Source organism: Myxocyprinus asiaticus, chromosome 29 (genome assembly GCF_019703515.2).
Source record: "Myxocyprinus asiaticus isolate MX2 ecotype Aquarium Trade chromosome 29, UBuf_Myxa_2, whole genome shotgun sequence".
Classification (NCBI taxonomy): domain Eukaryota; kingdom Metazoa; phylum Chordata; class Actinopteri; order Cypriniformes; family Catostomidae; genus Myxocyprinus; species Myxocyprinus asiaticus.
The window spans coordinates 38,595,429-38,622,987 of NC_059372.1; the positions used below are offsets into that span (position 1 = coordinate 38,595,429).

At 38.3% G+C, this 27,559-nt stretch overlaps 1 protein-coding gene across 3 annotated transcripts in view; it reads right to left on the reverse strand.

Annotated features, from left to right (window-relative positions):
• LOC127420039 (microphthalmia-associated transcription factor-like) overlaps positions 1–27,559 on the reverse strand; it is a 65,616-nt gene that overhangs the window by 21,406 nt on the left and 16,651 nt on the right. For all 3 annotated transcript variants that reach the window (XM_051661978.1, XM_051661976.1, XM_051661977.1), the window contains exon 2: positions 15,590–15,833. In XM_051661978.1, the coding sequence (XP_051517938.1) occupies positions 15,590–15,833 (244 nt within the window). The remainder of the gene's footprint in view (positions 1–15,589; positions 15,834–27,559) is intronic.

Genomic DNA, 27,559 nt, shown 5'->3' on the forward strand with positions numbered 1-27,559 from the left:
GCTTCATAAGCAATCAGTGTAAGAAGTGCATGTAAAGCCCCTCAATGTAAGTCTACCAAGCAGAAATTGTAACTCTGATTGCTAAAAGGGAACCCACTAAAATTCACTTGCAATTTACTTCTGACTGCTTTATAAGAAAAGTACTGTGTGTATCACAAAACCCAGAAGGGTAACCCAGAAAATAAACACTTAAAAAATATCAACACAACTATATTTTTAACTAGATTGGCTGAGGTTGCCATGGTAGTCTGAGTGGTTTGTAGCACATTGGTATGTGGTTGTTAAGGTGTTCTGGGCAGTTGCTAGGGCATTTCTATGAGGATGCTAAGCTGGTCTGTTTGTAGCACTTTGGTATGTGGTTGTTAAGGTGTTTTGAGTGGTTTCCAGGGAGTTTCTATGAGGTTGCTAAGATGATCTGGTCTGTAGTGTATAGGCAGGGGCATAGATTCTGGGGTGAATAGGGGAAGGGAACCCCCCAGATGTTTATACCGCATTGGTATATGGCTTTTAAGGTGTTCTGGGCGGTTGCTAGGGTATTTCTATGAGGATGCTAAGCTGGTCTGGTTTGTAGAGCATTGGTGTTGTTAAAGGATTAGTTCTGGGTTGTTGCTAGGGCAGTACTATGAGGTTGCTAAGGGAGTCTGAGTGGTTTGTAGAACAATGAACCCATTTCACACATCCACGTTCGAGAAGCGGAAGTCGTCATAGTTGGGTAAATGCAACTATGTCCGCTGCCGAGGTGTATGTGTTTTCACAGCCCTTAAAATTGCCTGCATTTTCGTTAGGAGACATTGACCGCATCCTCCATCAATGGTAAAGTCTAAACTCAACAAAGGTTACAAGTTATTTGAGAGTTATCTGCACTAATACAAAGGTAAGTCGATAAAAATTATTATTAAGAGGTTGTGCGTTAAATCAGCATGCACATATTTATGTATTAAAGGAATGATCTACAAACCCTGTCACCGTAAGTTGCAAAAATGCAAAAAAGAGGGTACAGTTAACAAATCTGTGATTTGTATTTGGTGAAATTAATACCTCATGGGGGGCGACGCAAGATGTGAAGGAGTGGAGAGACCCATGTCCCGCTCCATCCGCTAACCCTGTCAAACACACACTCTCATGTCGGTTGTAATGTGTAATCATTCCACTGATACCATACACTGATACCGTACAGCTCAGATTTCAAAGCGTTTCACAATTTCACCTGTGAGCGACTGCTGTAAGTCCTCATCTTGAAAATACTGTCCACAGACGAAAGTGCTTCCTCGTTTAATAACAAAGTTACTCACCGAGCTCGTACAAAGTTTAGCATCTTTTGGAAATTCATGAAAACACACACACACACAAAATAATTTGTGAAAAAAGGAACACTGTGGTGGCACTGATTCTTACTATTCTTCCCGACTGCTGCCATAGTTTACCCAACTAATACGACTTCCGCTTCGTGAATGTGGAAGTGTGAAAAGGGTCCATAATAACAGAGCAATAATACCAATGCTTACCTAAAATAGATTCAAACCAAAGGTAGTGGCAATATCACTCAATGATTTGCTATAAGTGAAAAAATAAAAATGCTTAATGTTATCTCATAAACAGAGATCATGCAATGTGTTAGATCAATAAGCAATCTTTCACTTATTCTAATTCAATAATATTTTACTGAAACAATCTGTGATATATAGTAGGATAAAAGTAGGTATACAGGCAGACTTCCCCTCTTTTCTCTTGAAATGACAGAGAAGAAATTTTGGGCATGGCCTGAGGGTGGGGATGGGGGGCATAGATAACCAAGGAAGTCAAAGTTTCAACCAGACAACATGAGTTTTCTTTGACTTTGATTAAACATAAGCAATAAACATTCTGCCCCAAGGCCAGCATTAAGCAAAGCACATTCAAAGGACTTCTCTTTTTTTCTCTTTGACATCACTGGGGTGAGTTAAGTTAACGATGACAAACATTTTTGGGTGAACTGACCCTTTAATATAAGTCAAAAAATAATAATTTAATAAGAGATTTTGTGCTTGCTCAAGTGCCAAATCTAGAGTTTAGCAACATTCGATGGGGTCCTGAGGCTAGAAGTTGACATTTACATAAAGAAAGCAAAAGGCAACTAACAAAGATTTGTCTTTTCGTCCCCTCTTTGCTTGACTTGTGTGGCTATCTTTAGACACTCCACGGGCACCCCTGGCCAAATACTGTCAATGTCCTTCTCAATGCTGAGACTTAAAGAATGAAACACATTGTGCACTTGTACAGTATTGAACAATCATCTTGCATCAAACAGCTGCGTATAAAAAAATGTTTCACTTGACAAAGGCAAGAGTATCATTGGTTTCAGTAATATATCTTTTTTTCTTTTCTTTTTCCAAATAGTTTAAGAAAATTGATTTAGGGGTGTTTTTAGTTAAGCTTCATTAGCATTTGTAGGAAATCATACATAAAGTGTATGCATGGTATTTCAAGTTTGGATTAAAAATTATATGTACATCAACATATGGATAGCTTCTAAAATGCAAACCTTTTTACATGGACAACTGTTCAGATCTACAATTATTAACAAATCCTCTGTTGTCTTTTCAAAACTTTTTGTGAAAATAATGCTGCAGGTGTCCAAAAGTAGCGAAAGTGAATGTTAATCAGTAAATGATGTAAAAATTTGTCTCACACCTTTTTTCATGACAAATTAGTTTATGAATGAAATTTAGATGGGTAAAAGTTATTTGTAGTTTTTTGTACGTAGAAATGTGAAGAACAATATGTCTGTGTGTGTGTGTGTGGGCAGGTTTAAGTGGTTTACGAGGAAAACATTTTAGGTTACAAACTGGTAATTACAAGGGTATTATGCTATAAATGTGGTTTATGAGGACATTTCTAGTGTCCCCATAATTCAAATCACTTAAAAAACATACTAAACGATGTTTTATTGAAAATGTAAAAATGCAGAAAGTTTTTTGTGAGGGTTAGGTTTAGGGGTAGGGTTAGGGGATAGAATCTATAGTTTGTACAGTATAAAAATCATTATGTCTATGGAGAGTCCTCATAAAGATAGCCGCACCAACATGTGTGTGTTTGTGTGTGTGTGTGTGTGTGTGTGTGTGTGTGTGTGTGTGTGCTCTCACAAAGATTTCAATTATACAGACCAGCCTGAAAATGAAAAATGTATAATAATAAGTAGGTAAATATGTTTGTACGGTTATAAAATAAACATATGTTTATTAAATAAACACATATAAGCGGTCAGAAATAACACGTTAACGCATGCGATTAAATAAAAAAGTTTAAAGCATTAATTATTCTTAATCACGATTAACACATTTACCGTTAATACAGCATAAACCAGCAATAAGACAGGTTAAAAGGGCTTTGTTATGTGTCATTACACTGACACACACACCACAATAGCGCTTCACTGACAGTGACGTGTTATTAACCGGAGACAATTTCTATCATAAGTCCCATCTTGGCTTAGAAATTGTCTCCGGTTAATCAAGTAACCTCAGTTCCCTTAGATGAAGGGAACAAGACATTGCATTTGAACACTATGGGGAAAATCCCTTTTCCACAAACTAGTTGAAGCCCTTGTATCATAACGTCAATCTTGTGATTGGCAATGAGGTTTGAGCTCCACCCCTTTAGGCGTGCATTTGCCCTATATTAGCGAGTGCTCAAACATAATTTCTTCAGAATTTCTGACTGAGGGACAAGAACGCGTCGCTCGTTCCTCAAAACTCTGATGTGCGGCCAAATTTTGCAATGTCTCGTTCCCTCATCTCAGGGAACCGAGGTTAGGTGAGTAACTGGAGATGTTCCCTATCAATTCAGTTCACTCGACATTGCATTTGAACGATATGGGGAACGGAGTCCCATCACGCCTCACTATGTAGCATCATACCCTAAATGTACCAGGGTAGAAATACTTAGAAGAATGTGTATATGAGGTCACGGCCCTTCGGGCGGTGACTTATATGTCTTCAAGTGTGTCTGAAAATGAATAACCCAACATGGTGAAAACCAGATGGAAAGTTAATCTTAATCTGAGGATCTATATACACACATATAATACACACAGAATAATTAACCCCTTCATAACCAGAGGTAGGGAGGGAGGTTTTATTCTATTGGAAGTGCTTGTGACTTCTAGTGGGTGGAAATTGGATAGTGGCCTACCCAAGCGGCTATATTAAAATTATAACAGGTAGCCTGCCCAAATAAGGAGCTCTGGCTCACCCACTGGGCGGAGTAATAGTAGCTCTCTAGACAGAGAGGACTAGTGAAGTGATGGACGCCACGTTTAGGTTATGAAACCTCACAAACATGTTCTGCGAAGACCATCCTGCTGCAAAGCATATATCCTGTAGGGATATACCGTTTGTCCAAGCCCATGAGGAAGCCATGCCTCTAGTTGAATGCGCCTTTATGCCAATAGGGCATCTAATGCCCTGTGGCTCATAAGCGAAGGCGATCGCATCAACAATCCAGTAAGAGAGCCTTTATTTGGAGATGGACATGCCTTTTGTGCATCCTCCATAACAAACGAAGAGCTGATCTGACAGTCTAAACTGGCGAGTGTGCTCCACATATGTGTGCAATGCCGGCATAATAATTCATCCGAATTAGACAGTGGAGAAGAGAAAGCTTGTAGGTGCATTATCGGAGCCCTCAAGGGTGTGGAAAGCACCTTAGGCACATAGCCTTTTTTTTGGGTTTGATGGTGGCTTGAAAGCCCCGGACCAAATTCCAGACATGAACTGTCAACCGACACCGCCTGTATATTACCAACCTGTTTTACTGAGGCCAGACCCAACAGCAGTGCAGTCTTTGAAGAGAGCACACACAACTCATCAGACTCCAATGATTCAAACGGGGGGCTCGTGAGCACCCTCAGCACCAGATTTAAGTCCCATGTTAGAACCATAGCAGGGCAAGGGGGGTTCAAGCGTCTCGCTCCCCTAAGGAACTTTGTGATCAGATCATGTACGCCTATAGAAAAACCAGCCTCTGGGGCGTGACATACCGATATGGTTGCTACATAGACCTTAAGCGTTGACGGAGTAAGACCTGCGTCCAACCACTCATGAAGGAATGTAAGGATCTCCGTTATGGAGCAATTCACTAGGTCTTTGTTGCATGAAGAGCACCAATCTGGAAACGCACAGCATTTTAGTGCATAGAGCGTCTCATAGATGGCGCTCTAGCTTGCAAAATGGTGATCAGGCCAGTAATAGCCAATCGTCGAGGTAATTCAGAATGCGCACGGCGTTCATCTTCAAAGGGGTGAGCACTGCATCGACACATTTCATGAATGTGCGCGGGGCCAGAGACAATCCGAAGGGAAGGATTTTGAATTGATATGTCATCCCTTCGAACGTGAATCTCATGAATAGCCTGTGATGCGGTACAATTCGGATATGAAAGTATGCGTCCTTTAGATCTATTGATGCAAACCAGTCATGTGGGCAGATGTGCAATAAGATCTGTTTCCGAGTTAACATTTGAATGGGTATTTTGCAAGCATGCTGTTCAAGTGTCCCAGATCTAAAATCGGCTGAAGCCCGCCGCCTTTCTTTTGAAAGAAAAGGTAGCAGCTGTAAAACCCTTTGCGGGCATGGCAGCTCGGAACAATCTCTATCGCATCATTTGCGAGACTGTGAATTTCAGCACGTAATACAGACATGTCCCATGATGGAACTGTCGAGGACAAAACGCTGTTGAAGCGAGGTGGTCTGCGAGTGAACTGGATCGAATACCCGTGTTCGATCGTTTTTAGCACCCAATCAGACATGCCCGTGAGCGCCCGCCATGCGTGCACATAATGGGACTTTATATTTGACACTAATCAAATATTATTTGTTATCACGGCGAGTGAGTTTGGTTGGAGAGGAAGAAAGAGCTTTTTCAGCCTTCAGCGCGTATCAAGCAGTCGCTACGAGGTACGCGCGCTATTCAAGCATTGCAAGGAAGCATTGCAACAAAAACTCATTCCCGGTGAGAATAGCGGGGAAGGGCGAGTTGAAACATAACAGAAAAAGGCAGGAGCTCTAGATTCCTATAAATGCTATACTTCCAGGGGGATTCTTCCCGCTGGGGACAGACAGCGCTATTTGCGTCAGAGTACAAAGATGCTAAAATATGCCTTAGTACGGCAGCCCCTCCGATCTGGGCATGCGCAGAGTAGGGCGCGCGCCAGTTCTCAGTAAGCTCCATGTGAACCACAGGGAGGAACAACACTGCTTTCCGAACCACGGACCGATGGCGGACAGTGTGCAGGAATCATTCATTCAGACGAGAATTTTCTGGCTTGACAGGAGGCGGCCACTCAAAGCTGAGCCCCTCAACCACCCGTGAAATGACACGGAGTAACTTGTATCAATGGCCAGTGCGCGCCCCTCACCCTCGCTGGGGGAAGGGGCAGCAACATCCTCCATGGACCATTCTCTGATGCTGCGAGGGACACGGCATCACTATCATCGTCAGACCTGCCGAATACGACAACACCGTGCTCATTCATAGAGGGCCAGAGGTCGTCACATGCGTACTGCACTGGCGAAGATGCTGCGTGGGAAGATCGAGGGGCTTGTGGGCTTGCGCCGGCATGAGATCCTCCTCGGGTTCTTCCATCTCTACCTCGCGGCACTGCCATGCTTCCTCATGTGGTCCGTCGAGACTTAACACAGAGGAGGCGGTCGGAAGGGTGCGGGAGGCGGAATCAGAATGAGGGCAACCCTAGAGCGGAGCGTCTTGAGACTCATGTCCTCACAGTGAGGGCAGTCTGTCCCCATGAGAGCTGCTTCGGCATGGGTGCGAGAACTAGATGCTGTACAGTTATGCCTTCCTTTCATTGAAAGGGTGTTAGGAGACAAGTCCACAAGCCATTGTGTCGTTTAACAGTTTTTTTGTCTGTTTTGTTTTTCTTTTCTTTGGCATATTGTGTGTGAATAAAGTGATGGGCAGTAGCTTCGCTACAAATAGCGAAGCTATTAGCTTAACTACATTTCTGAGTAGCGAGGTGGTAGCTTCACTAGTTTTTAAATCAAGTAGCTTTTCAGTAGCGAAGCTGTATTTTTGACTAGGTAGCAGCGTATCGTTGAGAAAAGCTACACCACTACATCATGCCTTGTATCCAGTATTTACTATCGCCAGTTCTGAAACAAAACTAAAGATATCCGATCACAAATGAATCATTCATCTGAGTCAGTTCTTTCAAATGAACTGGTCACACATGATAGGAAAGCAGTCTAAATCAGTTCGCGATTCAATCTGAATGACACAGAACACTTGTGTGAAGTAGCGAAGTACCATGGTATTTTTTTAATTACCTTGAAGCACCATGTAAATACAGAATGTTACATAAATGTGGTAACTGTATATCACAGTACCATGGTATTACCATCTGATACCATCAGAAATCACATTATTATTGCCCAGTGCTCTCTCTCTCTCTCTCTCTCTCTCTCTCTCACACACACACACACACACGCACGCGTGCGCACACACACACACAAATAAAATGTAAAAATAGTGACTTTAAATGTTGAACACATGGGTTTGTATAAGTAGCATGTCTAAATTTTTTTTTTTACGTGCACATACAGTACATATTGCACCATACTGTATACTTGTATACTGTATTGCACTAAACTGTAATATACTGTATAGGCTTTGATAAACATCATGTGTATAAGTCTTTTAGATGCTTTGTCTTTGACAGTATGCTCTGAGCATCTGCGGTTGAAGAAACATGAAGTAGCTTATCTGTAGCAAGCTACTTTTGGCATGTAGCTTGTAGTGTAACTAGCTACTTTTTCTGAAGTGTAGCTTTTAGCTTAGCTTAACTAATTTTTCTGTTGAGTAGTTTGTAGCTTAGCTTGCTACACTTTTTTGAGTAGCTTGGCCAACACTGTGAATAACCAATAGTGAAACTGATCTCTTGGATTTGTTCCTACATTATTATTTTTTTCTTCAGACTGTTTTCCTTCTTCCCGCCGTTAAATATGACGTGGAAAGAAATCGGCGCTCCTAATTACAAGCATTCTTTGCTGAATTAGCGTTCAGTGTGCGCTAAGACTGTTCCTGCCTTTGTCTCCCTCCTAAACCTGATCCTGTACTTATTCCTAAAAAGATCAAAGGTCACTTGGCTAATTAGGGGCCAATCAGTCTTTAGACAAACTCATCTAAGCTTAATGTTTTCACTTTTAAGGTCCAGCAGCTCTGCCTGGTACACCTAAGCTAATTTTGCATAGTTTTAAGAAAGGGGCAGCTAAGCTAGTCAGAGACGGCCAGTCTGAAAGCTCTGGGACTTTCTTTTTTCTCTTCTTCTTTCTTTTGATCGTTTGCTTTTGAAAAAAAAAATGGAAAAGATTTCATCACCTCTTATATAACTGGAATTTCTAAAACTACACCTTTCCACGGGCAACATTTCAAAAGGTTTAAATGTATCAAAATACAGTATGATCAGATCAAAGACATTCTTGTAAAAAGTTTCAACCATCACAATCAGTTGTACTTATCATTTACTATATACTTGACCTATATAAGCTTCTTTCTTTCTGATTATCTGTATAGATATATTATTATTTATTTGTGTTTAAGTATGAGAACTGACAACTTCATCTTATATTTTTATTTAATGTGTCATAAATGTCAAATTTATCGTGAGAGCAATCTTACCTAATTCTGATATACACTGATCAACCAAAACATTATTACCACCTACCTAATATGCTGTTGGTCATCCACGTGCTGCCAAAACAGCGCTGACCCGCTGAGGCATGGACTCTACAAGACCCCTGAAGGAGTCCTGTGGTATCTGGCACCAAGACATTAGCAGCAGATCCTTCAGGTTCTGTAAGATGTGAAGTGGAGCCGCCGTGGATCGGACTTGTTGGTCCAGCACATTCCACGGATACTCAATCGGATTGAGATCTGGGGAATATGGAGACCAGGGCAACACCTTGAACTCTTCATCATGTTTCTCAATCCATTCCCGAACAATGTGTGCAGTGTAGCAGGGCGCACTGTCCCGCTGAAAGAGGTCATCAGGGAATACCATTCCCATGAAGAGGTGTACCTGGTCTGCAAAGATGTTTAGGTAGGTGGCATGTGTCAAATTGACGTTCACATGAATGGCCGGACCCAGGGTTTCCCAGCAGAATATTACCTAGAGAATCACACTCCCTCCACCGGCTTGTCGTCTTCCCACAGTGCATCCTGTTGCCATCACTTCCCCAGGTAAACGGCGCACACGTACACGGCCATCCACATGATGTAAAAGAAAACGGGACTCATCAGACCAGACGACCTTCTTCCACTGCTCCAAGGTTCAGTTCCGATGCTCACGTGCCCATTGTAGGTGCTTTTTCAGTGGACAGGGGTCATCATGGGCACTCTGACCGGTCTGCGGCTATGTGTTGTGACACATTCCTACCGTAACCATCATTAAACTTTTCTGTGACTTGTGCCACAGTAGACCTTCTCTCAGTTTGGACATCGATGAGCCTTGGGTGCCTAATACCCTTTTGCTGGTTTGTGGTTTGTCCCTCCTCGGACCACTGTCAGTGGGTATTCACCATGCTGACCGGGAGCACCCCACAAGCCTTGCCATTTCAGAGAAGCTCTGACCCAGTCGTCTGGCCATAACAATCTGGCCCTTGTCAAAGTCGCTCAGGTCTTTACTCCTGCCCATTTCTCCTGCATTCAACACGTTGACTACGAGAACTGATTGTTCACTTACCATCTAATCTACCCAGACCTTTATATGTGGTCTTGTTAGAAGATGATCAATGTTATTTGCTTCACCTGTGAGTGGTCATAATGTTTTGGTTCATCTGTGTATATTTAAAATGACAACAGGCCTATATGTTGTTGTTGTGCCTAAAATGTAAACAAACAAGTATATAAATATAAATTTTGGTGTTCAAGATCATATCAATAAATCAAAAACTAAATTGAGAAAGGAATTCTAACCATTAATCTCCAAAACGGTCTCCTCTACTCAATTATCAATGAAAAGAAATCAAAAGGGAACCATTTTTCGAATACTTCAGCTGTTATCTATAAACATATTAACAACCGTCTATATTGCTCCATTAGGCCTATAATTAATAACTCAAACATTATACACTTATGGCATCCCTGTATCTTTTAATACCAATGCACTGTACTGGATGAAATTGTACATATCTTAGCTGAAACCAAATAAACAGTAAAACTTAGTGTGTTTGTTGTATAATATCTGAAATGTGTGTTATGATGGAAGGCAGCATGTATTAATTGTTGACAGCCGTTCAGGGGGTTCAATGACCAGCACATCATCAGCTTAGCATAAGTAATGACTGACTGAACATAAATACTACGTTAAGGTTATGGAGTACATGCCATGCCATATTTTTCCTTTGATATAAGCACCTTAAGATCAGACGTGTTTTTCAAACATGACTACAATGATTCCATGAGGTTTCACCAACATTCTACAACATACTTTAAAACTGTATGTCCTTTTTGAGAAACCTTTCCTTTTTCTTTCGATATTGTCATGTTATTCAATAAATGTGGACTGAACTTTGGAAATCAGTGTTTATGAAATATCAGTAGCATTAGAGAATTTATAGTAGACCCACAGCAAAAAAAAAATATCAAAAGCACCCTCTTTCTTTTGTTGAAAAAAATAAAAATAATTACATAGTATTTGGATAATGTGATTCTGTTGGCAGGTGAGTGTCACATGTAAATATAGCACATTTCACAAATCTGATAAAAACTGAAGTGTGAAAATCAATTTATACCAGATAATTAAATACAGTAAATATCCCTAAGGTGTTTCAACAATGTATGCACAAAGGAGAAACATTACAACAAGCCAATAACACATAACAAATACGTAAAACAACATTTTAAGAATTTGGTTTAAATGTCAGATTACAAACCCACTATGAAACTGAAAACTAAGATTTATCATATATTTGGAGATTGGCTTACAAAGTCTAGTTTTACACAGTTGTAAGTAACTTAAAAAATATTTAAGTTTTAATAATTATTTTGAAAATAGTAAAACAAACACAGTTTTTAAATCATAGGATAAACAACTGAATGTACAAGCATAAGAAAGTTCATGAACTTGATTTCGGCACTAGAACATTCTGAACATGTGTAAAAGTGAGTTAAGCGCTAAAATCACAACATTGCCAAACATATTTAATTACTAAATTACTTAAAACGAAACAAATACTAAGCATGAGAACATATTCATGGAAAATCACTATAGTAAAGTGATCAGTGCACATACAGTATGTACCATCATTCTGTTAATAGAATGATGCTACAATTAATGCACTTGGCTCCCATGCCAGCGACTCGATTAAAGACAGTGATACCATAAAAATCCTGTTTGCTTGAAAAAAAGATTTTATCAGATTTAACAAAACAGCTCTTACCGAGTTAAATTAGCAGCATGCGTCCTTTGGGGTGAAGGCGATTTTGTCGTAATTATCACAGTCTGTGCACAATAGCACTGAAAATCAGTAACAGTTTCTAGTTCCACAGACTAACGAGGAATCAAAGCTATGAAAAGATTTTGAATGTAGCTAAGCAAATAGGATTAAAGATGGCTAATTCCAAGAGGCTGGAAGCACAGCATGCATTAAAGAGGAATTCTCTTGGGAAAGATAATCCCCATATGCGTTTTAACACACTTCACTGTCCCATACCCACTCCATTCCCTCCCCTCCCGCACAGACAGTATCATAATCAGACATGCTTGAGAAGATAAAGACTCAAGTTCAAGTTGAAGTGAGCGGTCAACACACAAGAAAAAAATTTATATGCCAGCACAGTCAAAACATGAAAATAATTTTCCCTCTAAGAATTTTATCTCTAAAAATAAATGTTTACTCCACTGATGGATAGGTTTAGGGTTGGGGTTGGGGTTACGGCATATGATTAACAAAATATCTATTCCTCTTCACTGTATTTTATAATTTACAACTAAAAACAACTTGCTTTTGGTGCCACTCTGTGAAAAAATGTAAGCTTGCACATGTCCATATGTTCAACAATACTTTTATCTTCTGCCACTGGGGGCAGTGATTTGAATTTCGGTAAGCACAGACCGATTTCAGTAGCAGAACTTTCGACCTGCTGTCGCCGAATTCACAGTGAGATTGGTGTGCTTTTACTGTGAGAAAGTCCAATTCAAAGTCCTTTCTACACTATTGCAACTAAAGGCCTATTTACACATACACAGTAATTTCATGCATCATGATCAATCGAATTACTATTGGATTGGGTTAAGACATTCCATTTATACTTGACCACATAAATGTGTCTCTAGATATAAATACATATAATAGATATAAATACGATCTAATATTCCTGCGCTTTATGCTAATAAAATGGAGTTCACTTCCATAACGATGCTAATGACTGGCAGTGCGATTTTGCTATGAGTTCTAGGAATGTGCACAAGTAATCGACTAATCGAGACCCTCTGGATCTTTCACCAAATCTCGCAGTTACAATTAAGTCCACTGGGGGGCACTGTGAATGTGTGGAAATACTAGAAATATTTTGATTCTTATTGAATTTTGGTATTCAGTTCTTGTTGGAGTCATGTATACCAACGAACAAAGATCTGTTTTTATGATGGAAAGGAAATGCAAAGCAGTACAAGAAACTCGGAAACTTATCAGACTGGTGTGTTCGTTAAATATCTGAACACGGGCAAAGTGCATTTAATAAAAAGTCAACTTTCACCACTTGTTTTTCTGAATAATTACATGTGAAATGATAAAAATGTGATAGTTTTTATGTAGACTTAGAGTTTATACTCAGTATGAGTATTAAACTAATGCCGTCAGTACTGGTTTCTATGTAAGCTCCAGGTGAGTGCAAATGTTTTTTACTGTTATTTAAAAATAATAATAATAATTATCATTATTGTTATTGTTCATTTCATTTTTTTTTCCAAAAAGAAAAGCATAGTTTAAGTTAGCTTATTTTGAAAACGTTATTGTTAACGTTTGAGAATAAAACTAAATATAAATGTCAAGTTTTTTTAATTGACATTTTAATTTACGAGTAATCGATTACATTTTCTTTTAATCACACGCTTCAAAATTCACGTTTGATGTATGAAAGTGTGATATTTATGTAGAACAAAACGTCCACATATCATCAAGTAATGTCTACCACAGACCTTATTTAACTTATAAGTTCAAAAACTCTTTTATATAAACCCATAGGGAAATCCAGAGGGAACCCATGGCGAATTAGACTTCAGGGTTCACCTACAAATTGACCATGGTAACTAGTGTTTCCTGAGATAGTTTGAATGTTCAAGTGTGTCAATGCGGCATTCACACTTGGTCTTTTCCTGATTGGACAGGTATTTGATATGCAAAAAGGCATAAAGTGATCAAGTTTAAAAGGTTCTAATTAGAATCAAAAGGGTTTTACAGCTTGATACCACTAGAACTTTATATTCTATGCAAATACGTGATGCAAGGCATCTGAAGATAACTCTACTGCACTCTTGATTACTGAAGTGTTTTACTGCCACAATAAAGCAAGAAAGCATTTTAAGTACAATGGGATCGAACGCTTATAATGATTTCAATGATTATTTTGTTACTATACATTTTAGGTAATCTCTGTTAAACACTGTCTTTGCCCCATATGGCAGCTAGTGTTCCATGAAGTGGTTTTGAATTGCTATACGTCTCAAGTATATTAAATGCAGCAATCACACTTGGTGTTTTCATGATCGGATAGCTACCATATCTGATATGTAAAAAGGCATAAAATGACCAAGTGTAAATACCTCCTAAATGTTACAATTAGAACCAAAAGGGTTTAACAGATTGATAACATTGGAACTTTATAAGGCCCGAAATATACACAAGTACGTATTAAGTTGTCGAGTTCCAAAATGTGTCAGACAGCAATTTGCAACACAACACTATTACTGTTGCATTGACAGTGTGGCAGCAAGAAATCCTATAGAGGACATTCATGTAAACTGTCTTCTATGGTCCGTTTTCTTTTTAAGGTCAACAACTTTTGAGGCAAAGCAAACAGATTTATAAGAATCTATCTGTGCCACAGGAACGCAAAAACGCATGTTAAGCATGTACAAAGGGACTGCATGCTTGCAATGCATTGGCCAGCCATTCACGTCTGCATTTGCATACTTGCAAATGCAATAAAAATGAAGGTCACAATTATGCTGTGTTTCATTCAAAGTCGGTTGTGGGATATTGCGACTTGACATCTCCAATCTCTGACCATAAATGCATTCCATAGCCAGATGCTCAAACGATGACGTATAAGAAAAAAAAAATACTGCAATGTTATGTTACCTTAGTTCACTTATCTGTTCAGTTGTCACTCGAGACGTTTCCCAGCAACCAAATTGTCAAACGATGCAGCAATGCTAGCATGTATTGTACAGGTGTACGATTTGTAAAAGAGAGTATTTACCATGCTTTACACACCTGTCTCTGCAAACATTTGCTAGACAGGTTTTATGGTCCCACTTTAAATTAGGTGCACTAACATTACTAGCAATATATACTCAGAATACAATGTTTTTACTGAGTAACTACATGTTTTTCTGTAAAATTCTCCAAAAAATCACATTTGAAGCTATGGAGGTTGAGGTATGGGTAGGTTTAGGAGTAGGGGTTTGGGTTAGGGTTTAGGGTAAGGATTGGGGTAGGGTTAGGTTTAGGGGTAAGGTTAACTGTGTTACTACAGATGTAATTACATGCATGTTCTTTAAATGGAATTCTGGATGGAAGTAAAGAGAGAAATGTAGTGTGACCACCCTTTAAATCTGTAAATCTCCTACACGTTTGCGTGACGAGACGCACCTGCATCTCGGCGAAATTGAAGTTGAAGATTTCTGCACGAGTTTCCAAGTTGAAATATGACTTCAAAAGGCATTCTATTGCACTTTTTCTAGTAGGAAGTTGGAAATTCCGACTTTCCAAGTTGAATGGAACGCAGCATTAGAACTGGTGTGATGTCATTAGAGAACGTTTTTAAGTTTAACAAAGAACATTCAAAAGAACAGTTCTTTTGAAAACCATCCATATACTGATGCTTTAATACACTGATCAGAGGAACCTACAGTATAACGTAACAACATGAACTTTACTGATATACAAAGAACCATATAGCCACCTCATACAGAGAAATGGTTCTGGATACGAAGAGGGTTCTTAACTAAACCTAAAGTGCACCTTTATTTTTAAGAGTGAGTACTTTTAAATTCAGTTCCTAGAATTCACCTTTAACCTTAAAGCTGAAGAGTGTTATTTCACTAAACGGAATTGCAAAAATAACTACTTTTTCTAAACAGATCTCTCCAATATCCCCCTGCCTTCCATTGGTCAAACTTTAAAACCTTCATATCAACCTTATATAACTTTTATATATATATATATATATATATCTTATTCTAAGCTTTTTATGCTGCCATGAAATGGAAAGTAGAGCATCATCCCTTTAAGCACCTCTAGTATGATCACAACATGCAACAAATCCAGAAAGTACTGTCATTGTCAAGATGTTTCTGATGTGGCTGTGTTACCTTCAGCACTTCCATGGGCACCTGTGTGGCACTGGGCAGGCCAGTGGGCGTGCTGACGTTGATGGCCGGGCTCTGGGTGATGGAGTGCTGGCCGTACGCTGCATTCTGCCCTCTCTGCTGCTCACGCCGCTCCTGCTCTTGGAGCTGCTCACGCATCAGCTGCTGCCGGAGCAGGATACGAGAGGTCATGGCCGACATTCCCCGCGGGGGCTTAGACGAGCCATGCTGCTGCTCAGATGGATTACTGTAGTCAGACAGATAGATAGAAAAAGGGAAAGGGAGAGAGATTAGAGCTAGAGCATTGACCAAGGCAAGAAAGTGGGGCTCTGTCATGGAAAAGTGTTTGTCCTGGGTAATTGAATTATTTCGAGATCTCAATAGTTCATTAGGAAGCATCATGATCATGACCACAGGGTTAGAGTTGATTTGGTAACATGGAGGCTTTTAGGACAAACTCAGAGGCAAGCATCATTATTACTATTGTTCATATTTAAGGTTAGTGGTTTGTTCAAGCCATAGGTATTACACTTTGGACTGTAACTTGTTCCGCACTGCTTGTGCTACGGACATGAATGATACATCAAATCATACAGCTTGTTGAGGAGATGTGTGCTTTTACTTTTCTTAGAGATAAAACTTATGATTAATGCCAGGTGGATGATAAAACAGGTAAAAATTTTACTTAGATTTTGTTTGAAGGAGGGACCCAAGCCATACGTAGACACCAGAATATCATCGAGACTTGGGGGTGGGCTTTTTTGGCCAGTAAGCAACCACCTACTGTATCAAACACACAGAACATCTTGGCAACCAGCTAGAAACACCACAGCAAACAACCAGGACACCATAGCAACCTGATAGCAATGTTGGGGAAGCTACTTTAAAACTGAAAGCTACTTTGAAAGCTACTCAAAACTTAACCCTACAACGCCACCTGTATCAAATTTGATACGCTATTTTCTAAAGCCTGTGCATCATTAACATAATAAAAATTTTACTGAAAATCCTGTTGTCTGCAATGTACTAGATGTCTGCAGCCACCTGGAGGACTTTCTGAGCATTTCTTGATGGAAAAATATTTTTACATTTTTTCCAAAAAGAATGCATGCACTCGTTTTTTATGTGAAATCTTTGCTTATTTTAATAAAGTAAAAGTGACAGTAATGATTATATTGTTATTGATATTTTGAAATGAGTATTTGCTGAATATAAGCAATTTGTGCTTGATTAAAATTTTGTAAATTATTTTATTTAAAAACCCTTTGAAATTAATCAAATATGATACAATTTATTTATATATACATATATATATATAAATTACAGAGCTTTGAAAATCCTGACATATACATTTTATAAGATATATTTAAAGTATGAACTAATATTTCTATGTATTTTCATATATGCAGCCTGCTCTCTCATAAAGATCTCATTATTTTACATTACAAACTATTATGATGTCATCTTACCATAAGTTCCTGAGACCCAGTGAAAAACGTTTTACAGTTTCCCTTTTTAATTGTCAATATAGTGTTTGGTTCATAAAATACATATGATAAAATCATTATTGAAAAAAGAATATTTTATTCATATTGTATTTGATGTGCTGAATTGAACTGTAATACATTTCAATCCTTATTTATAGACCAAAGAGAGGAAGTTGTCATGGCCAAACTCTCAAATATTTGGTATCTCTGAAAAGCCCAGGGAGTCCTCTGATAATACCCCAAGATATACCACTGTAGCATGTATAGGCTAAGAAAAACTAAGTAAAAAATGTCTTACACAAAATTGAATTGCTGGGCCTCTATAATGACCTTTAAAGCCTAATGTATCAAATATGATACAATTTATTTACTATTATATTAGAATTTTCAGACAATTCTTTCATATGTCAGGCTTTACGGGGTTAAAGCAGTTAAAACTACTGTCGAGCTACTTTTTTTAAAACGTAGTTCACTACACTACAAGCTACTAACTAAAAGTCGCTAACTTCATTGCTATTTAAAGAAGAAAATAATTCAATAATGTCACCTGATAGTAATATATTTTATTAAGGTGACATTCACTTACCAAATTAACCATGGTTTTATTACACTATGGTACCATGGTATTGGTAGTAAAGCCATAGCAAGCACAAAATTAACCATTGTTACTACAGTCATGGTTACTATCATAGAAAACCATGATTACTATTATTGATACTACAGTACTACTGTAATAAAACAATGGTTAACTGTCTCAAAAACAATGGTTTCTGCCGAAAAAGCATGGTTACTACAGTATTACTATAGTAAGACCATGGATAATTTTCATAAAGGCTAAACAAATAGTTGTAACGTAAGCTGGAACTGCTGACAATGATGACGATGACAAGGACGTGAAGATGAAGAACCCAAGTGCAGTTTATTTAGAGACCGTGAAAACCATTAACCTGACTACAAACATGAAGCAATCATAACATGAAACTTGACTATAACCAGACTTGACTTGGCTTGGCTTGGCTTGGCTTGGCTTGGCTTGGCTTGGCCATGGCTTGGCCATGGCTTGACAAACACATACGATAACATTCAATACTCGACAAACAGACAATGCAAACATGAGGGCTTAAATACAAGACATGGGAGAACATAAACCAATGAACAAACAGAACTGATAACAAGATAATTAAACAATAAACCAATGAAAACATGACACATGAACATGGAGGGAAAACAGAAATCACATGACTAGGGAAACAGGAACACATGACATGAAACACGAACTAGAATTTCAAAATAAAAGACATGAATCAACAGAATACACCTGACAATAGTGTGAAAACATTCAATTGAACATAAATGTACCATTTATCCTTAATATACAATAATATAACTAGGAAACACCCTATTTTATAAAACTGGATCGAAATATAGTGATAACCAGCAGCAATTAACCAAATATTTCACTTAAAAAAGGAAAACAATTACTTTTAGCAAAGTCCCTTTAAGGCTGTGTGGGGCTCAAGTGAATCAGTGAATCATTAATGTAAACTAATTGATTTGCATGAACCATTCAAAAGAATTGACTCACTAAATGGAATCAGACTGCTGCATTCACAATACAATGTGACAAATGTAGCATTTTGTGATGCTACACTGCTACTCGTTTGAAAATGTAGCTTGTTACTGGAAAAGCTACACTATTGTAAAAATAGCTGAGCTACTGTCATGCAACTGAAACGTAGTTAACTTCGCTACTTTTAGTTTACTACTCCACAACACTGCCTGATAGCCATAGCAACCACTAAGATCACCTTAGCATCTGCATAGCCAGCAAAAATCTAATTTTCTTCTGAAAATGAAAATAAAAATGTTAAGGCTGCAACAACTAATCGATAAAATCGATAATCATCGATAATGAAAATAATCGACAACGAATTTAATTATCGATGAGTTGGATTTATACGGCGAGCACGGAGAAGCTCAGTCAGTGACGTCACTTTACAGCTCAGTGAAAATGTATTGCATGACGAAACTCATCTGAAAAATGACGCAGACAAATTGAAGTGGAAAAAAAAACACCCCAAGACGTCCAGTGGGTATTTCGCAAAACTGTTTTTACCACATGTGATTGTCCATTAAACTTCACTGAGCAAATGAGCGCGCGCACCCGCGTCAATCAAACCGATTGTAATGGAGCACCATCATTTTGATTAAACTCGTGCAATATCATACCGCACTTTCAGTTTCAATGTAATCAATCATGCAGCTTTCATGGTTGTGGTCATATGTGCCAGTTTTTGAAGTGTTTTAGATTGTTTCTCACCATGTAACCGCATGTAATGAGCGCCAGGATGAGACTTTTCAGCACAAGAGTGAATCTGCACTGCATTTGCAAATGACTGTACTATATTAAACTGTATATAATACTGAATATAATATATAATAATGCTAAGGGTCCTGATATTTGACAGTCCTCCTGATAATGTCAAATGTAATGTCTGATTTCACCGGTAAATATGGCAAATATTATTTTACTGGATAAACATGCACTACCCTTAAAAATGTATTTTTGAAAATAATACTTTAGAAAAATGTAATAAGTGACAGTATGGTTTTAAAACTTACAATATTAATTAAAAATACTTAAAATGTATGTAATCAGTGACAGTGAACAAGCATATGTAACATAATTATGTATTTTTCAGCTGGGCAGAATTATTAATATTTCTAATCTGGTGTCACAATTGCCCTCTGCTGGGCTGATTTTTTTGTCCCACTCCAACCCTGATGAATCATTTTACTCCTTAATAAAACAGTACTTTTTAAGTTTTACAAGTAAAAGAAAGGAACTGTTTTGCATATATCTTGAAAGTAATAATAATAATAAAAATCAAACATAACTATTCATGTTTCAAGCTTTGTTCTAAGTTTTGTGAGAGTATAGAATCGTTCAGTACAGTAAACCAAACCAAATCCTTATGCCATTTATCATTTCTGTTTCTTAAAAAAAAGAACATTTTAATAAAATACAGGAAATGTAGTTATTAATCCGATTAATCGATTAATTGAAGAAACAATCAAAGATTAATTGATTATCAAAATAATCATTAGTTGCAGCCCTAGAAAATTTTACAATTTGTATTCATGGTAAAGTAGACCAGACAAAAAAGTGTGCAGAAAACAGGGGGAAATTGGACTGGCAAATGACACAAGTCGTACCATGAATCAATATGTTGAAGCATGCCCACTGACCGCTAAGTCATGGCTCCAACAAAGTTCATTTAAGTGGACACGTATTTACACTATTCATACATATTTTCACAAATACTTTCAATGGTTTAATTGCCTTATCTACAGATATGGTTATAACAAACCAACAACTGTAAAGTTAATAAGCAGTGAGTAGTTGATGTGTATGTATTGATCACAGAACTGAGCTGGACCCTCATGACAATGATTTAACATAATGAATCATAACTACAATTGACAACAATACAACATCTATTTTGATTATTAGTTTCGAATAATACATTAATCAGATTATCAGATGTTCATTTTCAGCATTTCATTTAAAAGCATGTTTTCCCACATCTCCTTCAAAAAATGTGCAAACAAAAGGCTATGAAAAAATTCATATTTCTTAATATGATACAGGCTAATATAATGCTACACATCATATGATTATATATATATATATATATATATATATATATATATAGTATAGTATAGTATAACTTAAAATAAAATATAAATGTTACAATAGAAAAACACATTATTGTATAGCTGTCTAAGATTCAAACATATCTCAGTCTCACAGCCAAAAAACAATATCTGAAGGTTAAAACCCATTTAATGCAAGAAATTCAACCTATGAGTTTGATGACCTTCACTTCCTCTACATCAGCTGATGTTTTGATCATGCAGCTCATGTGGCTGTTTACATTGTCTATCTCACACACAGAGTTTTCCTCCCACTATTTTGCCATCCGTTTCCACCCAGCGATCAGAGTACCGCAAAGATCCGAATGCTCCTGTGGTAGCTCCAAATGCAGAGGAACTTACACAACGTTCCCTCGTCCACTTTCAGTTCTCTTCAGCATTCAATAGGGGAACTGTTAGCTCCAAACGGTGCGCTTTCCCGACCAGAAACACCACCGATCAGCTCGTGCAGAAGCTGTCGAGATTAGGCCTTCATCAACGGCTGATCCTTTTGATGCGTCTCCTGCCGAGCAGCCAGCCAATCCAGCTGTGCAGTAATCGCTCTAATTAGCCAGTCTGGCCCTGTCGAATGCACGTCTACAGCATTCGCTTAGCATTGTGGTTTAAACACATGTAATCTCATTGTCTACATCTTTCCAGTTTGGTTTCTGACTGAAATATCAAAAGGCTATTGTTCATCAAAGCTGAAACAACTTTAAGTAGAAGTAACAGTAGTAATTGAATCTTGAATTTAAACATGTTTCTTCGTTAAGTGTGTACTGTTCAGAAAACATGGCTAAAATAATATTCCTGTGCATTGGTTACTGTGTGTTTTATGGTTGATTTGTACTGCAAACAGGAAACTAATACCATAAATTTAGAGAAGATGCTATATTTCATGTCACACAAATGAAAATGAAGCTGTGAGGGACAGACGTACAGATAGACATCCAGCATTTATTAAAATAAAGGCAAAAAACACAATTACAGTAAGGCACTTACAATGGAAGTGAATGGGGCCAATCCATAAGAAGTATAGACACAACACGTAAACATTATACGTGTTAACATGATTTTAATGTGATAAAATCGATTACTAACTTTATCTGTGTAAAGTTATTTCCGATATTACAACTTCGTTGCCATGACGATGAAATGGCAGTTAAACCTGTACAAAATTTTATCACACTAAAATCATGTAGAACAGAAATTTGATCACTAAAAATCATGTTAACACAAATAATGTTTACATCTTGTGGCTATACGTTTAAAACAGTGTATATTTTATTGTTTATAGACTGGCCCCATTCACTTCCATTGATTTGTATTTATTTTTTTTTATAAACGAGGGGCGAGTCAAAATTATTTTCTGTGGTAATCTACATTATGCAATAAATGCTGTCGATTGAGCATAACTTGCACTGAACCCGGAACATTACTTTAAAGTCTTAGGTCTAATTTTCACAACACATTGGAATATTTTTCTCCACTAGAAGTTTTTTTTTTTTTTGAAAAGATATATTTTCAATAACTCATCAGCCGAACGACACACATTAGTACAACTTATTAAACAGATTTTACTTCTATCCCTCAAAGGCTCATTTTCATTCACAAATAATTAAATATGGCGTCTACCCTCACTACAGTCTTTAAAATCTTTATACTTATCTATCAGTTACAATTCGTGTATTACATGAAAAACTGTGAAAGAAAAAGAAGAAGAGGGGATAGAAAGAAGAAATGCAGAGACATTGATTCTGGGTCAGCAGTAGCTAACTTGCGTGTCTTTGATGCATCATGGTTCCTTATTTTAAAAAATGATCATGGATCGTCAGGCACTATTGAATCATAACTTGGACAAACTGCAGCAATGATTGGCACATGCTGGACCAAGGGGGTTGCTAGATGGTTGCTTACTGGCCCAAGTCAAAATAGCCATCACCAATTTTCTTTGACTTTCTGGTCTAGATGCTCAGGTCTCTTCTTCATTTTAACTCAATAGTATTTCTTTGCTCATTTTATCATCCATGTGAAAATTGTAAGTCTAATTGCTTAGAAAAGTACTAGAACACCTCTCCTCAATTAGCCAAATGATTTGAAGTATCATTCATGTCCATAGCACAAAAGTGTGGGACAAGTAATGCACCAAAGACACGTTTAATACTTATAAGTAAGGGGTTTGTTCCAAACCCTAAGCCTCAGCAATAATACACATCTAATACAAAAGCACCACTAATACTAATGAATTAGAAAAATGCTATGTAAAATTGTTTCAGATGGTGTATATACAGTAGCATGTCAACTGTCCAAATACTAATGTTGTTATTTTTGTAATCAAGAATGACAATAAACAGATCTGAGAACACAAGTAAATTTACTTATACAGTATAATGCACTAATAGGTTTATGTTCCCTACACCAGTATCTAACCATAAGGTTTATACAGTGGCAAGATAATATGTGAACCCTTTGGAATTACCTGTATTTATGTATAAATTTGTTTTAAAACCTGGTTTGATCTTAATCTGTTACATTAATGAACAAACACAATCTGTTTTAACTAATAACACACAAATTATTGTTTTGTTCTTGTACATTCTGAAAATGTAATTCAAACATTCACAGTGTAGGTTGTAAAAAGTATGTTAACCTCCAGGCTAATGATGTCAACAAAAGATAATTAAGAGTCAGGAGTTGGCAAACCTGGCATCCAATTAATGAAACAAGATTGGAGGTGTGGGTTAGAGCTACTTTGACTTATAAAAAGCACTCAAACATTTTGAGTTTGCTATTCACAAGAAGCATCTGCTGACGTGGACCATGCCTCACAAAAGAGATCTCAGAAGACCTACGATCAAGAATTGTTGCTTTGCATAAAGATGGAAAGGGTTACAAAGTTATCTCGAAGAGGTTAGATATTCATCTGTCCACAGTTAGACAAATTGTCTATAAATGGAGATGATTTAGTACTGTGGCTACTCTCCCTAGACATGGCTGTCCAGCCAAGATGACTCAAAGGGCACACTGCAGAATGCTCAATGAGGTAAAAAAAAAAAAAAAGAAAAAAAAAATTTGAAGGAATCACTAGAACTGGTTAACATCTCTGTTCATGAGTCTACAATATGGAAAACATTTAACAGGCATGGTGTCCATTGCTGCGTGCCTGAAGTTTGCCAAAGACCACTTTGACACTCCACAACACTACTGGGAAAATGTTTTGTGGACTGATGAAACTAAGGCTGAATTGTTTGGGAAGAACAAGCAGCACTACATATGGCATAAAAAGGGCACCGCATACCAACATGAAAACATCATCCCAACGGTGGAGGGAGCATCATGATTTGGGGCTAATTTGCTGCTTCGTGGCCTGGACCGCTTGCCACCATCTAGGGAGAAATGAATTCCCAAGTATATCAAGATATCCTACAGGATAATGTCAGGGTGGCTGTGCACCAGCTGAAGCTCAGTAGAAGTTGGGTGATGCAGCAGAACAATGACCCTAAACATCAAACTAAATCCACTACAGAATGGCTTAAAAAAAATAAAATCCACCTTTTGGAGTGTCCCAGTCAGAGCCTAGACCTTAACCCAATAGAGATGTTGTGAAATGACCTCAAGAGAGTCAATCACACCAGACATCCTAAGAATATGGCTGAGCTGAAGCAGTTCTGTAAGGAAGAATGGTTCAAAATTCCTTCCGAACATTGTGCAGGTCTAATCCGTAGCTACCGGAAATGCCTGTTTGAGGTTATTGCTGCCAAAGAAGGATCGACCAGTTATTAAATCCAAGGGTTCACATACTTTTTCCACAGCACTGTGAATGTTAAATGGGATGTGTTCAATAAAGACATGAAAGATTATAATTGTTTGTGTATTGTTAGCTTAATCACATTGTGTTTGTCTATACTTGTGACTTTGATGAAGATGAGATCACATTTTATGACCAATTAATGCAGAAAACCAGCTATTTCCAAAGGGTTCACATACTTTTTCTTGCCACTGTATATAGGGCTTGAGTATATAATCTAACATTTTCTCAGCTGGAAACTAGAAGATAAAGTTTGATCATATCTCTGTTTGCTTACGAGTTGTACTTTTCAAAATCAGCTTGCACACCAAACCAAACCCAACGACATTTCTACGATATAGTCCTTATCATGACAAGCAGATCTCTAGTGTTAAACTAGCCACTCCAAGCACATTTTCTGCTGTCATTAAAAAAAATAATGAGTGTGTGCGTGCGTGTGTGTGTGTGTGTGTGTGTGTGTGTGTGTGCAGTGCTTGGGGTAATTTTCCATTTTCATTCCTGTGTGTGTGTATGTGGCATGTGTAGACAATCTCTGCTATAATGTGTGCATGTGTGTCAGGAAAAACAATAAGTGTACAGTCCTGTGTGTCCACACCCCTATAGCCAGGCGTACACGGTGCAAGTTCTGACACTCGGGAGGTCGTGAGCCCCAGCACACGTTACGAGTCAGTTTATCTGATAATCACACAGATGCAGTGGTACACGACACAACTTAACGACCTGGCGAATTCCAAAGCAATCGCACAAATTGTTGCGCTATTTATCATTATAAGACATGAAGCCAGAGGAGGACATTGCTTTCATTCCTTGTAGCTTGCGATTTAGAAATAAAAAAGAAGACTGGCAAGGCCAGAGGCTGCATTATCTGAAAACTCATCTGCCGATTAAAAAAAAATAAATGTATATATATATATATATATATATATATATATATATATATATATATATATATATATATATATATATTTATATATACACACACAGTTGAAGTCAGAAGTTTACATACACCTTAGTCAAATACATATAATATAATGGCCACTACAATACCTTGACTTAGTTGTCCTTAAGCCATTTTGCCACAACTTTGGAGGTATGCTTGGGGTCATTGTCCATTTGGAAGACCCATTTGCAACTGAGCTTTAACTTCATGGCTGATGTCTTGAGATGTTGCTTCAATATATCCACATAATTTTCCTTTCTCATGATGCCATCTATTTTGTGAAGTGCACCAGTCCCTCCTTGCAGCAAAGCACCACCACAACATGATGCTGCCACCCCCATGCTTCACGGTTGGGATGAGGTTCTTCAGCTTGCAACCCTCACCCTTTTTCCTCCAAACATAATGATGGTCATTATGGCAAAACAGTTAAATTTTTGTTTAATTAGACCAGAGGACATTTCTCCAAAAAGTAAGATCTTTGTCCCCATGTGCACTTGCAAACCGTAGTCTGGCTTTTATATGGCAGTTTTGGAGCACTGGCTTCTTCCTTGCTGAGCAGCCTTTCAGGTTATGTCGATATAAGACTTGTATAAATATATATATATGTATAATTATTACAAATGCTGTCCGACATTTGACAGATTCAGATGTCGAAGGGAGGCTGTGTGATTTCATGACTGCATACATCAATCATAATGACAGTGTGTTGCTGCTGCCAGTTACTGTATGATAATAAAGAGCACAAAATGAACATGATTAAAAAGTGAGGAAAATTCATGCATGCCGTTTCTGACAGGAGCGCAAACATGACGTTTAGTGCAGAATTCAGAGTTATTTCAGTAGAGTTGGCTAGCTGTATTATTCATCTTTATATCTAGACTATGTCCTTCTCATCTATGTCACACTGTCACTGCTTGCATTTTGATAGCAGACATGCTGAAGAAGTCTTGTCCTTGTAAATGCGCTTTAAAGCCACATGTAGCAAAGTTTAAAAAACTTGTTTTAGCACTGTGGTTGATTGACAGTCCTTGGTTTCACCAGACTCACTAGGGGAGTTGAAAAATATATCTCACATATCCACTATCGTGTATATACAATTATAACAGATGCTATATCCCCCTAAATGTTGCCCTAAAACTGAAACGAACGCAAGTATGACGAATAAAAACAGACCATGACAGAAATTTTAAAACTCTCTCCACAGATTGTTTTGTACAAATATTGCACAAAACCAACTCCAGCCAACAGGAGGCATAAGCACCCAAAACGAGCAGATTCATCCACAAGCTGTCCCGAAGAAATGATACTACACAAAACAAACTCCAGCCGCTAGGTGGAACCAGCACAAAACGAAACGAAAAAGGCGCTCAGCTTCCTCTGACAGTCGAGTGTATTTTTAGTGAGTCAGATCCACTAGGCAGCAACATGAAAATCACCAAATGGCTTACTCACTCTGTGGGCATGTAAATTCTCTATGGCCATCCTTAGTATCTATTCTCAGTTTGGCCGGAAACATCAGAGCAAAAGCGACCTTCCATTGATGTAAGATATTCTTGCATTCCCTGAATCGTTCACGTTTCTCTCGTCAAATTCGCAAAGTCTTGGAACAAGAAAATGCTGCGGCTCCTCCAAGAAAGCCCTCCCCTACTCCCTGCCCCACGCAACACGAGATCCCCATCGGACGACCCCAGAAACCCAGCCAGAATTGATCAGGGCCCGTCCCCCTCCGCGGATCCCCGAGCCAGGATCCCGTGAGCCCGCCCAACCTCCAGCCCAAGGCCCACCACGCAGAGCAGACCCGGGAAGAGCTCGTCCAGGAACCCCACCACATCTCGGCCTTCCCCATGCTCAGGAACTCCAACAACTCGGACGCTGCCCCACCGACCACGACTCTCCAAATCCTCCAGTTCCTCACAGACATGCTCCAAATGTCCCACAGTCGCCAGCGGGCCAGCAGCCAATTCCCTCTCCGAAGACCCCAGACAACCAATCTGTCCCCCAACGTCCGCAACCCCCGCAACCATCCCAGAGAACCCCGCCCC